This window comes from Plectropomus leopardus, chromosome 17 (assembly GCF_008729295.1).
Source record: "Plectropomus leopardus isolate mb chromosome 17, YSFRI_Pleo_2.0, whole genome shotgun sequence".
NCBI lineage: Eukaryota > Metazoa > Chordata > Actinopteri > Perciformes > Serranidae > Plectropomus > Plectropomus leopardus.
The window spans coordinates 24,509,871-24,522,183 of NC_056479.1; the positions used below are offsets into that span (position 1 = coordinate 24,509,871).

Sequence of the window (12,313 nt, forward strand, 5' to 3'; positions counted from 1 at the left end):
GGGTCATATCATTGGATACTGTTCAGTTCTATTTTAGTGACAGAACTCTGTGTGTGTGTGTGTGTGTGTGTGTGTGTGTGTGTGTGTTTTGTGTGTGTGGTGTGTGTGGTGTGTGTGTGTGTGTGTGTGTATGTTTTGCTTAGGGATTTGGCAGTTGCAATACGCCAAAAGAGCAGTTGCCTTGGAGCAATACGTGCACACAACTCCCATCATTTCTATCCCTACCTTTATCCCCAGCACTCTCACTCAGTGTATTCATTCTGCGATATCATTCGAATAAGTGGGTGGTGTGTGTGTGTGTGTGTGGGGGGGGGGGGGGGGGGGGGTATCATTGCAGTGAGTGGGCGGTGTAACCAAAGAGAGGATATTGCGTGGGAGTGAAGTATCATTTTGTGTGAGACTGTGTGTGTGTGTGTGTGTGTGTGTGTGTGTGTGTGTGTGTGTGTGTGTGTGTGTGTGTGTTGGGGATAGAGTCTTTGTGTTAATTATAACCTCTCCTATCAGTGCAGGTTTGACAATAGAATTTAATACAATTGAATTAAATAGAAAAGCTGGTCTCCTAATATGTAAATGAGACAGTGGTTGAGGCCACTGAGTGTGAAAATATCATCATGACATTTTTTACAATCCTCTGACTTACTAATTACTGGTAAAACTAGACAAAATTTCATTTTTTTTCACCAAACAAACAGTAGTTCAAATATCAAATACAGACACAATCCATTTTTTCAGGAACCAAGGTAAAATTTTCTCCACTAGCAACATTGGTTAACTATTTCAGAAAAGTCAACTTAAAGTCAAAGTTGCAATATCCTTAAGTCCAAGATGAAATTCTCAGATAGCTTGTTTTGTTTGACCAACAGTCCAAAATCCAAATATGTTAAGTTTAATATCAGATTAAAACAAAGAAAAGCAGGATATGTTCATAAATGACAAGCCGAAACCTGATAATATTTGGTGTTTCTGTTTGAAAAATGAACACATTTTTTGTTGTGACTTTACTCTTCTTTAAATGCAGTTATAATATCGAGCAGGTTGTAAGACCTGTTTAAATATGTTTCATTGGTTTTAGTAGTTGTTCAATAACCTGTTTTGGCTGCTGCTACTATCAGAATCTCTCCAGTTCAGTGCACTTCTCTGTGTTTCTCCCATATACATACACACTATGTAAATATACTCTGGGGCACAATCATGAACACTGTGTGTATGAGATATTTTTAGCCTCCCCTGTTCGTCTTGCCTGTCAGTGGAGCTGACATTGATCAGGGTGGAGATGACAGGCTCGCTATGCATCGGAGCCTTCACATGTTTCTGAGCCACTGATTGTTACCAACCTGTAAAGTGGAGCCATGTTACGCTTTTCATATCACATAGATCGTGATCGTATCGGCACTCTTTCATCTTTCTTGTGTACTCCTGTATATGCTTATTATTTTCAATAAATCTGTGTTGAGGGAGGAAAGACTAAACCTTGAATTTGTTGTTGATTTTTCTAATTCTGTTGACAGCAAACTTGGTAAACACAGGAAACTCTGGTAATAAGAAGTCTTTTCGGTACAAACTATAACATAAATTTGAGGTTACAATATACGTTACATTCTAGACATTTAGAAGGTGCTCTTATCCAGAGTGGCTGACAGTGAGTCAACGCTGCGGGAGCGACAATAAGAGTGTGTGGGCGTTATGACAGAAGCACAGCATCCCTCTGTAGATTTACCACCGCTAAAGCTTTTCATAGGTTAAGTGAGTGCTGCTTCCAACAGTTTGGAGACAACAAAAGAAGTCCCCTTTCATCAAGCCTCCTGCTCAAAATCATATCTAATTTTGCTTGAACTTAAAGTCTAAAAAAAGTCAGCAAGTCTGTTAGCGGATGTAAGATGACAACCTTTTTGTAAATAGAGCTGTGATCATGTTCGACGTTACTATGTATCTAGATAGAAAATAGTTAATGTAAATTCACATGTGCAACATATTGTAGAATCATTTTTGTGTATGACGCAGTCACATCAGATACAGTGCTGCTTCACTTGTTTTGTCCAAATGAATACAGTGTGATTCCCTTTAATACTAAATGCATATATTTCAAATATCCAGATTTAAAAATCAGGTAATAGTGTTGGGTGATGTCAGCCAAATTGTAAAATAATGTCCACAGTGAAACATCAAGATGGACAAAGACATTGTTTTTGGGTGGTTGGGGACAATTCACATCACCCAACCTGCAAAGTCGGCATTAATCAACCACCCAACCATCTAGTTTTGCATGCATGATATCGCACAATTGTCTGAACTGATGAATGAGACAAGGATTGAGTGCCGGAGTGCATTTGTGTGTGTCTTGGAGAGGAGGAGAATGAGTGAGGGAAACAGGAAAAGAAAGTGGAAGGTGGACTATTGCATGCAATGTTTCTGTAACTTCTGTATTATTAACTTACTTGGACTGCTGCTTTGTCAAATTTTGACCTAGTACTGTTGATATTTATATTACATCATTAGTCAATTAAAAAGAAACTCAAACTTGTGGTTGAATGTCTTTGCGAAGCAGTCAAGTTGTTGTTACAATTTACATCAGTATCTTTTCAGACTCATATGTAGCCCTAAAAGTGGACAAATTTTCAAATATGTTTTAGAATTTGCTGCAAAAGAAGCAACTTATAAATCATGGATGTGTCCTGCAGGATGTGTCCTGAGGATCTGTACAGTCAGCTCAGTTTCAAGGTGGACACCAAAGATTAGTCTATGGTGTTTAGTAATGTCCAGAAAAGTGTTTTGGCACAACATTATGACGTTACAGGGAAGTTGACCTTTGACCTTTGATATATAATGTATTCAGTTCATCATTTTATGCTGTGAGACATCTGTTTGTAACTAGTGTATAAATTCTTGAGTTATGGTCTTTGACATTTGACCAAAAAATTCTGATCAGTTCATAATTGAATCCAAGTGAATGGTTGTGCCAAATTTGAAAACCCTCCCTTGCCGGTGAGGAGGCGTAAAAAATGTCAATCAGCGGATGTCAGTGTAGACTTGGTAGCTAAAAATGTACTACTTCGCCAGTCTGGCATCTTACAATTCATCTGGGAGAGCAAACAGAAATGTTATTTTTTATGCAGTCACAATGCTGGTCTCATTGGTTGATGACTGACAGCCAGTGCTTATCGATGATTGCGTTTTCCATCGGCCAAACCCTCGAAAACAGCTGTGTTGTGCCGATACCTGCTGAAAGTCAGAGTACTTGCCTGTGTGTACTGATCAAGATAATATTAGAAATTTTCTTAGATCATTGAATCTCAGCCAGAGGTCTGGAGACCCACAATCCTTTAAAATGAAAGTCCCTGAAGTGAAATCTTATTACATGGGGGTTCTGTGACCTATTTTGTCTAAATTTAGGGGTCCTTGAGGTGAAAAAGGTTGAGAACCACTGTCTTAGGTAAAAAATATTTTGTGCACTGAGTTAAATTTTCTCTTTCTTCTTTTCTCTCTCCACAGTGTGTTGTTTCGTGGTGCACAAACGTTGCCATGAGTTCGTCACTTTCTCCTGTCCAGGTGCTGATAAAGGACCTGCGTCAGACGTGAGTACAAATAAATGAATCATTTAGAACCTTATGCTTGAGTAAGAGAGCGAGAATGAGTAGTGAAAGACAGATGGCAAGAAAGCGACGGCATAGACACTTCCAGCTCATGAGCCCCCATCACCTGTCAACACCAGAGTTACGGTTGAGCTGCCTCCATCTTTTTCTCTCTTTTCATTTTCCTTTTCCTGTCTTGACAGTTACAGTGTGCCATCACACGCTCACACACTCCACTGTTTACATTTGATCGACTCAATACTGTACAAGTTAAATATAGACACGTAGCACCCAGAGCTGTCCAGTACAACCAATATTGGCCGCTGAGCAGCTCCACAGGCATGATGGGAAATTAAAGTCAGTGTTGACTTCAGATATTAGATCCGCTTCAGCTTTGATATTGAGACTGTAGCTGAGATGATTGGGGATAAAATATGGATATTGCAAAGGATTTTCCTTTACTAAGAGATGGTTTTTACAACAGTGAATCACAGTGTTTCAAGTTTATTTGTTTACCATTACTTTACAAATATCTTTGAATGTTTTTGATAAAATATACCTAATGTTAAGTTAAAAAAGTTTTTTTTTTTTTAGCTCCTGGTATCAGCATGCCAGTGTTTACATGCCACTAAGAAGCTTCCCCCACACACAGTAGATTTAAATATGATAAAGGGACTTGTTGCTTGCTGCAATAAATATAAGGGGGGCATACGTGAATGTGACTCCCACACTGGGAGCTAAAGGCTTGCAGGCCACAACAAGGCGAAAAACATGACGCTAGTGATGTTTTTCAAAACAACTTGGCACGTCGGGGCTTCAGGACTCTTGGATTATTTCGGATGAGCAGTATGGAGACATTTTGTGGTTTTATTATGTGTTTTTTTTATGTTTGAATCCTGGTCACCAATTGTTTTGGAGATGAGTGCAACACCTTTTCCCCATGAAACTCTGGCAGTGTTTTGTAGACTATAAAACTTCCATCGGCCTGAGGGTGGGTTGATAATGACTGAATTTTCATTTCTGAGTAACCTGTCCCTTTAACTTGAACACAGATGTTCCCCTTATCTCTTCTTAGGTTTCTTGAGAAAAGAAAATCTACGCTCCGCCGCAGCATCGTAAACAAGTATACTCTGTGGTTACAGGTCCCAGTGCCTCATATAAGCCATATCACAGCTCACATCAGCTGACATCAAATGTTTCACTTACGCACTATTTTACAAACATACACAGTATCGTTTGTGCTTAAAGTCATACTTGTCCTCATGTTAGTGATTATCTTTAAACATTCTCTCATCTTTGCATCATCTGTAACAACAGGAAGTGCCTTTAAGTGGTACTTTTATTGTAATCTCATCCACTCCTCTTAAGGAGCCAAGAAGATTTTTCTGATTTATATTCTTAAAATGCAAACCTATTCTCTAACCTATCCTATCAAGAGGGCAAAATTAGTCACCTTTTTTTCCTCTTAAGAGTACTCTAAGGATGCAAACTTCATCCTCTCAAATACCCAGGGGTCTTTAAGTTCCTCAGCCGTGTGCTTACCTGCCTCCGGAGTGCCCTTTCAGTCTGACAAGTACACTTAGCGAGCCGCCTCCAGAGGAAACGCTGGTGTTCGCTCTCTGGCTTCCTGTGGTGTGTTCTGTATAACTGATGCGTCTCCGCAGTCTTTCCTCTCATCTTATTATATGTCTGCTTGTCTGACAGCTACCTCATTTCTTTTTTTGTCCTCGTTCACCTGACTGCTCCTTTCTCTTTTCATCAGTGACATGTTGAGTGCGTTAAATAGTCTCTTCTTTGATAGCTTCAGTTTAAGTCAAGGTGATAATTGCCTGGGCCGTGTTCCCAAACAGCTACAGCTTCTCTTAAACACTTTTTCTATGTTTTTCTTCTTCCTGTATCTACAGTTTCGTAAAAAAAGGCTAGAAAAGTCATTAAATAAGTTAAATCCTCAAATAAAAGTATTGAAATGTGTTATTTAGAGCAACAAATGGAGCAAAGCGATGACTCAGGTAAAGCAATGACGTTGCGCTTGTATAAGCCTGCGACTGTTTCATCAGCTGCTTCACAATAACCAAATTTCCATGCACAAAATAAATGAATGAATAAATGACATAAAGAGCAGGGCATGGCCGCTTCCCTACTTTGTCTCATCTAGAGAGAGTCTCGAACAGGGTTCAATCTGTCAGACGATCTGATGGGGAAACTAGAGCACAGAGCAATAACATTCACAGCACACTAGAGCAGGACTTTTTTTCCTTAAAATATTATGACTTTATCCTCGACTTCTCAGATAACACGTGGGATATGTTTTGAAGTGCAGAAAATGAATTGCTGTACTATTTATATTGTATGCATAAATCTGAATTTAATCTGAATCTCACCCTGAGTTACTGTTGTTGTTTGCAAACTAAAGAAATTAGTGACCATTTTTGGTCATTTTTTCTGAATATATGAAGGCACCCTGTTGCATTGATTGTAGACATATAAAACTATTACACCTTTTTTGTTGCGGTTGTATGTTCTTGAAATTAATAATACAATATTATTCCATATTTTTTCATTTCATCAAGAATATAGTTATGGCCAAAACGCCCTGAAATATTGTGATATTCTTTTTTGCCCACCCCATCGGAAAGTTGACCAGGATGAAGATCTGATGCAGTTAGCCATCATGGTAATCCCAGGGGTCAGACTCTGACTCAGACAAACGTTTGAAATGATTCATGTGAAAATCCTATTTGTTTGGAAAGCTGTGGGAGGCTTTGTATCTCTACTACGGAGGTGGTGAGTGCAAAGTTTGCATGACCCATCGACTCTCAGTGGTCACATTTGTTGGTAATATGCCAGGTTAAAATATACCTGAATTTTCCTACAAATCATTCCTGTGACTCCTTTAAAACGTCTTCACAGGCTTTTTAGTTGACTTTTTGAACCTGTCAGATAACCTGTTTCTCCATTGGCTGCTTCAAATGTCATCCCACATCTTTATATATCTTCTTCTGTTTCTTCTGAATGCCCCTCCTCTTTTTCCGACACTGTATTTCTATATTCCGCGTACATATAACTCTCGTCTCCCTTAATCTTTCTCCCACTGTCTCTCTCTCCACTCTATTCTGTACATCCTCTATTTAAATGCCACTCCACCCAGGGGGCCCCTGCTCTTAATTACGGGGCCTCACCACCCCCTCCATGTCATCTCCTTAATGAGTTCGTGGTCTTATGACCTCAGCTCCTGCACAATAGGGACGTCGGGTATCTCAGCTCCAAAGTAGCTGCGCGTTTAAATATAGGAGACAGGAAGACAGGTAGGCTCACAGAGCACAGGTTATAAACACTGGGGGGTTTCTGTTAGTCGTGTAATTCTTTGAACATAATAAGTTTTGAAATTTACACTTGTTCAACTGACGGGGGATTTGATGAGTTCTTTGAGGATGTCAGGGAATATCACAAATATTTACACATGTGCATTATTGCTAGATTACCAAACCAGGAAAACATTACATTATATGATCATAAAAGCTCTCTGACTTGATCATGGAACATTATAAAACACGAGTGAACATTTTCTAATAATGGCGTCAGCTTGACACAGTGTTTTTTCGCCCACGCACACCTGCACAGAACTGACTTCTTGAACTAGAAACTAAGAGAGTTCAGCAGTTATATTTCAGTCATTTCCGCTTGATCACGTAACATAGGTGTCCTCTACTGTTTTATCTGTCAAAGAGCTTATTATAACAATGGTTAGGCCGAGTCATACTGTTTAAAATTCAGCTTCGTTATTCTGCCAGAGGAAAAACAAAGCTGTGTTCTTCTCCCTCTGTGGTTTGCTTTTTCTCAAGATTATGGACATCGTCACTGGCTTATTATTTTTTCTGTATTTCTAATCCAAATAATCACTGCAGGGCAGATTCTTTGTTGAACATTTTCAGCACACTGAAGTGTTGCTATTTACAGTTTTTCTCTGAATGCTTAAACAAAAAAGGACTCTTGAAGCACCATTTCTGAAACCATTAGCAGTTATACCTAATGCTTTTCCCGAGTGTGCCAAACTGAGTGCACACTCTCTGCTGGTTTGTGTGTACTGTATTGACAGAAAAAAAAAAAACAATTTTTAAAAGGGCTTTGCAGGAATTGTTTGCTTGTGCAAGAGCTGTATAATGGTAATCTCAGTCATGATTTTGGCCTCCCACAATTGAATTAAATTGATCGACTGTGATATTGACACTAAGATGCGTGCTCCGCTCATAGAAAACTCCACAGCCTATCAGATCAAGTGTTTCCTAAACTAACAGCCTCCTCTTTAAGGGAGCTGCTGCTGTGCGCACACACTACGACAGCAAGCGGTGAAAAACTTTGCTGAATATTGCCACCACAGACAAGCTAAATAATCCATTTATCAATTGCTGACATTGTTTCAAAGTCTTTGGGATTCAGGAGAGAACAAATGGTATGCATGAGACAGACAGTAACACGGCTAACTTGTCAAAACGCCTGAAAAAACACCATGAACCGCAATGAATGCATAAGGGCCAAGAAAAAAAAATTACTACCTTTTACTAGCTAAATCCCTGCTCCGTGTCCAGCTTCAACTCAGACATCCACAACAACGACACTGTATGACGTGTCATGCTACCATGACCACTGAAAAAGAATTGATGGATACATCCAAGAAACAATATTTTCAATCAGGTTGCATTCTGTGGTGATATATTTATTTAGCCTATATTTTCTGGTACAATTTTACACATCACCAGTATGGGTGAATTTTGCCTTCAAAATAAAATATCAGAATCAGCCAAAATGCAGATATCTGCCACGATCACAAACCAATATTTTTTTTATTGACAAATTGAACATGTACGAAACATCAACCCTAAGTTGAAGTATTTTTCTTATTTTGCACAATGCATGAAGTTTATTTACATTGAAAAGCATTGTATTTTACTGCTTCATCTGCTGGTGGGCCATCACAATAGAAGTATATGTAATATGATGTTAATGCTACAGAAGAGACATGATGATCACTAAAATTAGGTGGAAAAAAAGTGTATATATATCCATATCGGTGTCAGACGAATTAAATGTAAAAAAATTGTGCATTTCTAAATTTTTGTATGTTTTGATTCGAAGAGATGCACTGAATCCAGGGGTAGAACCTTACTCTAAGTCTTATTTTGATAAAAGGTTTCCTACATTGGCAGTAAGTGCAATAAAGATATTTATCACTATATAAATCACTGTAATAACTGAGATCTTAATATTGATCAAAATAATTGCAATTTAAATTTTGCCCATATTCAGGCAGCTCTAATAGGCAGTGCCATAATAGGATTCATCTCCATCAGAACAATGACTCCTCAGGCAACCACCGATCCTGAGCGTTCTCCGAGTCTCTGAAGCTGATAACATCGAGTGAGTTCTTTGTGGGTCACATACATGAAAGAGCAGCCGAGCCGGAGATGTGTCTGAAGGACACCAGATAGATGCAGCTAAAGAGGAAAATGCAATAGACAGCGCAGAGTTATTCTACATAATCAGTAATATTGTCTCACTGTGTGCAGCAATTGGCCCACCACTCCCATTTTACCTCCTGCCAGTCCCTCCCCGTCACTTCCTCTCTCTGACAGCTGCGTATGTTTAAAAGAAGAAGTCAATTATAGATCTGGGTTAATAGAATGGGTTCCCAGCGGGAGAGGTCGAGGGATGAGATCCTCTAATGAAACCTACATTTCGTGCCCACAGCCCACTAATCATGCTATAGAACTCAGCGTGTGTGTGTGTGTGTGTGTGTGTGTGTGTGTGTGTGTGTATCTATTAGAGGCCGAGATACTAACATAGATACATACACAAAGCAGTGCTGCAACAGGCTTAACTACTATATGTGGAAGACAGGAAGACTATGATTATTTATTTCCCACTGGTCCTGGAATTCCTAAAACATATTTTAGGGATAGAAATGTTAAGTCAAGGCAGTTTTGTCTATAAAATCAAAACTGACTCGGCTGTACTGTAAAAATTGTACAGCATATGACACATCTATCCTTAGACTCTTAATTCAGATGAAAAACTCCCCCAATAAACCTTTGACTAGAAAAAATGCCTCTTCCAGAAGCAGCCTAAATACAAGGTGCCACATGCAAAGTAGAATAAAATACCAATCGTAAAATTTAGCAAAGGGTGTTTGCTTACCGAAGCCAGCATCAATTTCTTTTAGTAACAGTCTTTATGCCAAGATAGATTTTCCTCCTCCTTTCCCCTGAAATTCCTTTGCCTCTCAACGTGCACCCGAGCCTCTCCAAGTCAATCCAACTGTCAGAAAAATTGTTCACATTGAATATTTCTGCAAACCATGGACATGTAACATTTTCAATTTATTATGTTACAGATATTTTGAAACTTTCAACAATGCTGTGTTTTAAGTGTGGTTATGTTTTCACCAAAACCACTTTATTATGGTCATGAAAAGCAGAAACGTTTCAGTAAAAAAACAACTGCTTTTCACTGTAAAATACAGCCATAATGTCTTGGTAAAAAATGCTTTCGGGGCAATAATCCTGGCTGGAAAAGAAGCATTTCCTCTAAAATAAAAACAAAATGCTTTTTCGGGTTGCAATCTTTGCCAGAAAAGCAGCTGTGTCTCTGTTAGAAAAAAACCCAAAACTTCTTTTCAGGCCACATCCCTGCTGGATAAACAGCAATTTTTTGGTAAATTAACAGCAACGTTTTGGGGCACAATCCCTGCTAGAAATGCAGTGTTGTCTTGGAAAAGACTGCCACTTTTTGAGCCTAAAAAGCTACTGGAAAAACAGCAACAGGTTGCTACAAAACAAAACCCAAAACTTGTAATGTGTTCATCCTTTGCAGAAATGTACAATGCCAGCATTCTCTTCTGGACTGCCTGTACATGCAACAGTCAGAGCACACATGCTCTTTATAGCATGCGTGTTTTCTCTTCTCACACACATTTCTGCACGCACACAAACAGTCAATAACTGAAAGGGGAATAATGTATGAACACATTATAGCACATGTTCTCATTTTCAGACATTGATTTGCTTTGTGTTCAGTTTATTGCACACAACTGAAGCAGGGCGGTAATGGCTTCTCTCTGTGAGAGGCAGTTTACAGCCTGGACTCTCTGTCACAGCGCTGACACCCACAGACAGACCCACATCCACAGCTGTGGACATTTTATAGTGTGCATTTGACCTAACCTGTAGGTCTGTGTGAGGAAACTGAAGCGCTCCAAGGAAACGTGCACTGAGAGAGACCTGTCAGGTTTCAGGTTCAAACGTGCCAGTGACACTGTTAACCTCTGCTCCACTGTCACTGCCACGTTTGAAGCATTCACCTCCCTATTGACTCATTGGCAAAAATATTTGACAGCATATATCATGCATTTCAAAGCTGACCTCGGTTTATATTTTGTGCCAGGATGTGACACGCCCGGTCCTTTTCATACATGTTGAGGAGATTTTAATGTTTCTTTTTTTTTAAATTAGTATTTCAAGCAAAACTAGTAGTGTTTGTGCAACTAATAGACATTTTATTTCAATTCCTGGGATTTCAAAGAAAGCAGGGGAAAATTTCCCATTTTGCTTCTTTTGTAAATCAAAAGTGTGTGTGTGTGTGTGTGTGTGTGCTGCAGCGTTTTTAACTTCAAACAAACAACACTTATTTCTAACGTGGCCCACCGTAAAAACCTCCTGAACAATGAACGAACCAGGGTTTGAACCAGGAGAAGTTTCAGCTGGTTACAATCTGCAATCCCCTCTGCTAGATGCCACTAATTCCCCTAAATTGACACACCGGCCCTTTAGTGTATTTATTTTGGTATTAAAATGATTTCATTAATTGAAGCTTCTGGAAAATCTGCCATTAAAGTTTTTTTTACTACAGAGAAAATGCATAGTTTGCTGGAAGCAAAGTTTGCACTGCAGTTGCACAGCAATTTCCAGGATCTGTTCGTTAATGTAGACGTGTGAGAGTCTTAAAAACTTATCTCTAGACATTTTTTAGCATAATGGCTCATATTACAGGTGTGTCTCATGGTGTCACTCCATTTCTTTTATCTGTCATGTGGAGATCCTCCGTCCTGCATCGTTTTTTTTCATGATCTAAATAACTGAAAAAATAAATAACTTGCATATTCCGATACGATGATATATTTAACAGTATGTGTGACCAGATGGTTAAAACCACAAGGTAACCTTTGAGAGAGGAGGAGGGCTAACAAAGTGATGGAGAGATTGCGATTAGCATATGGAGAAAGGGAAGGAGGAGAGGAGTTGCATTCAGGGTGTGAAGATGAAACCACCACCCTCAGCCCTCTTTTCACTCCCTTACTCCTTCTGTTTTTATCACTCATTCATTCTCTGCTGCTCTTGCAATGCCATTAAGCCTCTTTTTCCAAGAGTGATTGCTCTGCATATCTTCCCCAATCAACAAGAAATCCTTTTAATAGTCTCTCACACAGAAACACTTAAACACTCCCAGAGGGAGAATTACCAGCCTGAGGGGGATAAACACAACGACACTGCATTTGTTCTATTGATCAGGATAGAAAAGGCAGCTACTGCAGCCGCTGTATTATTACATTTTACTTTTGATTTGATTGCAGGTATTATGCATCCCTCTCCTCTGTTAAAAGAATAAACCTTGTTGCAGAAAAGTCAATAATTTTTAAATTTGAAAACCCAATTCTCTAAATTATGATCCCTTGTTACAATGGTTACAGTGCC

The 12,313-nt window shown here is 39.1% G+C and overlaps 1 protein-coding gene across 2 annotated transcripts in view; it reads left to right on the top strand.

The window, feature by feature from the left end:
* The window catches only part of prkcbb (protein kinase C, beta b), a 122,480-nt gene that overhangs the window by 35,854 nt on the left and 74,313 nt on the right, over positions 1–12,313 (top strand). For both annotated transcript variants that reach the window (XM_042505737.1, XM_042505736.1), the window contains exon 3: positions 3,490–3,572. In XM_042505737.1, the coding sequence (XP_042361671.1) occupies positions 3,490–3,572 (83 nt within the window). The remainder of the gene's footprint in view (positions 1–3,489; positions 3,573–12,313) is intronic.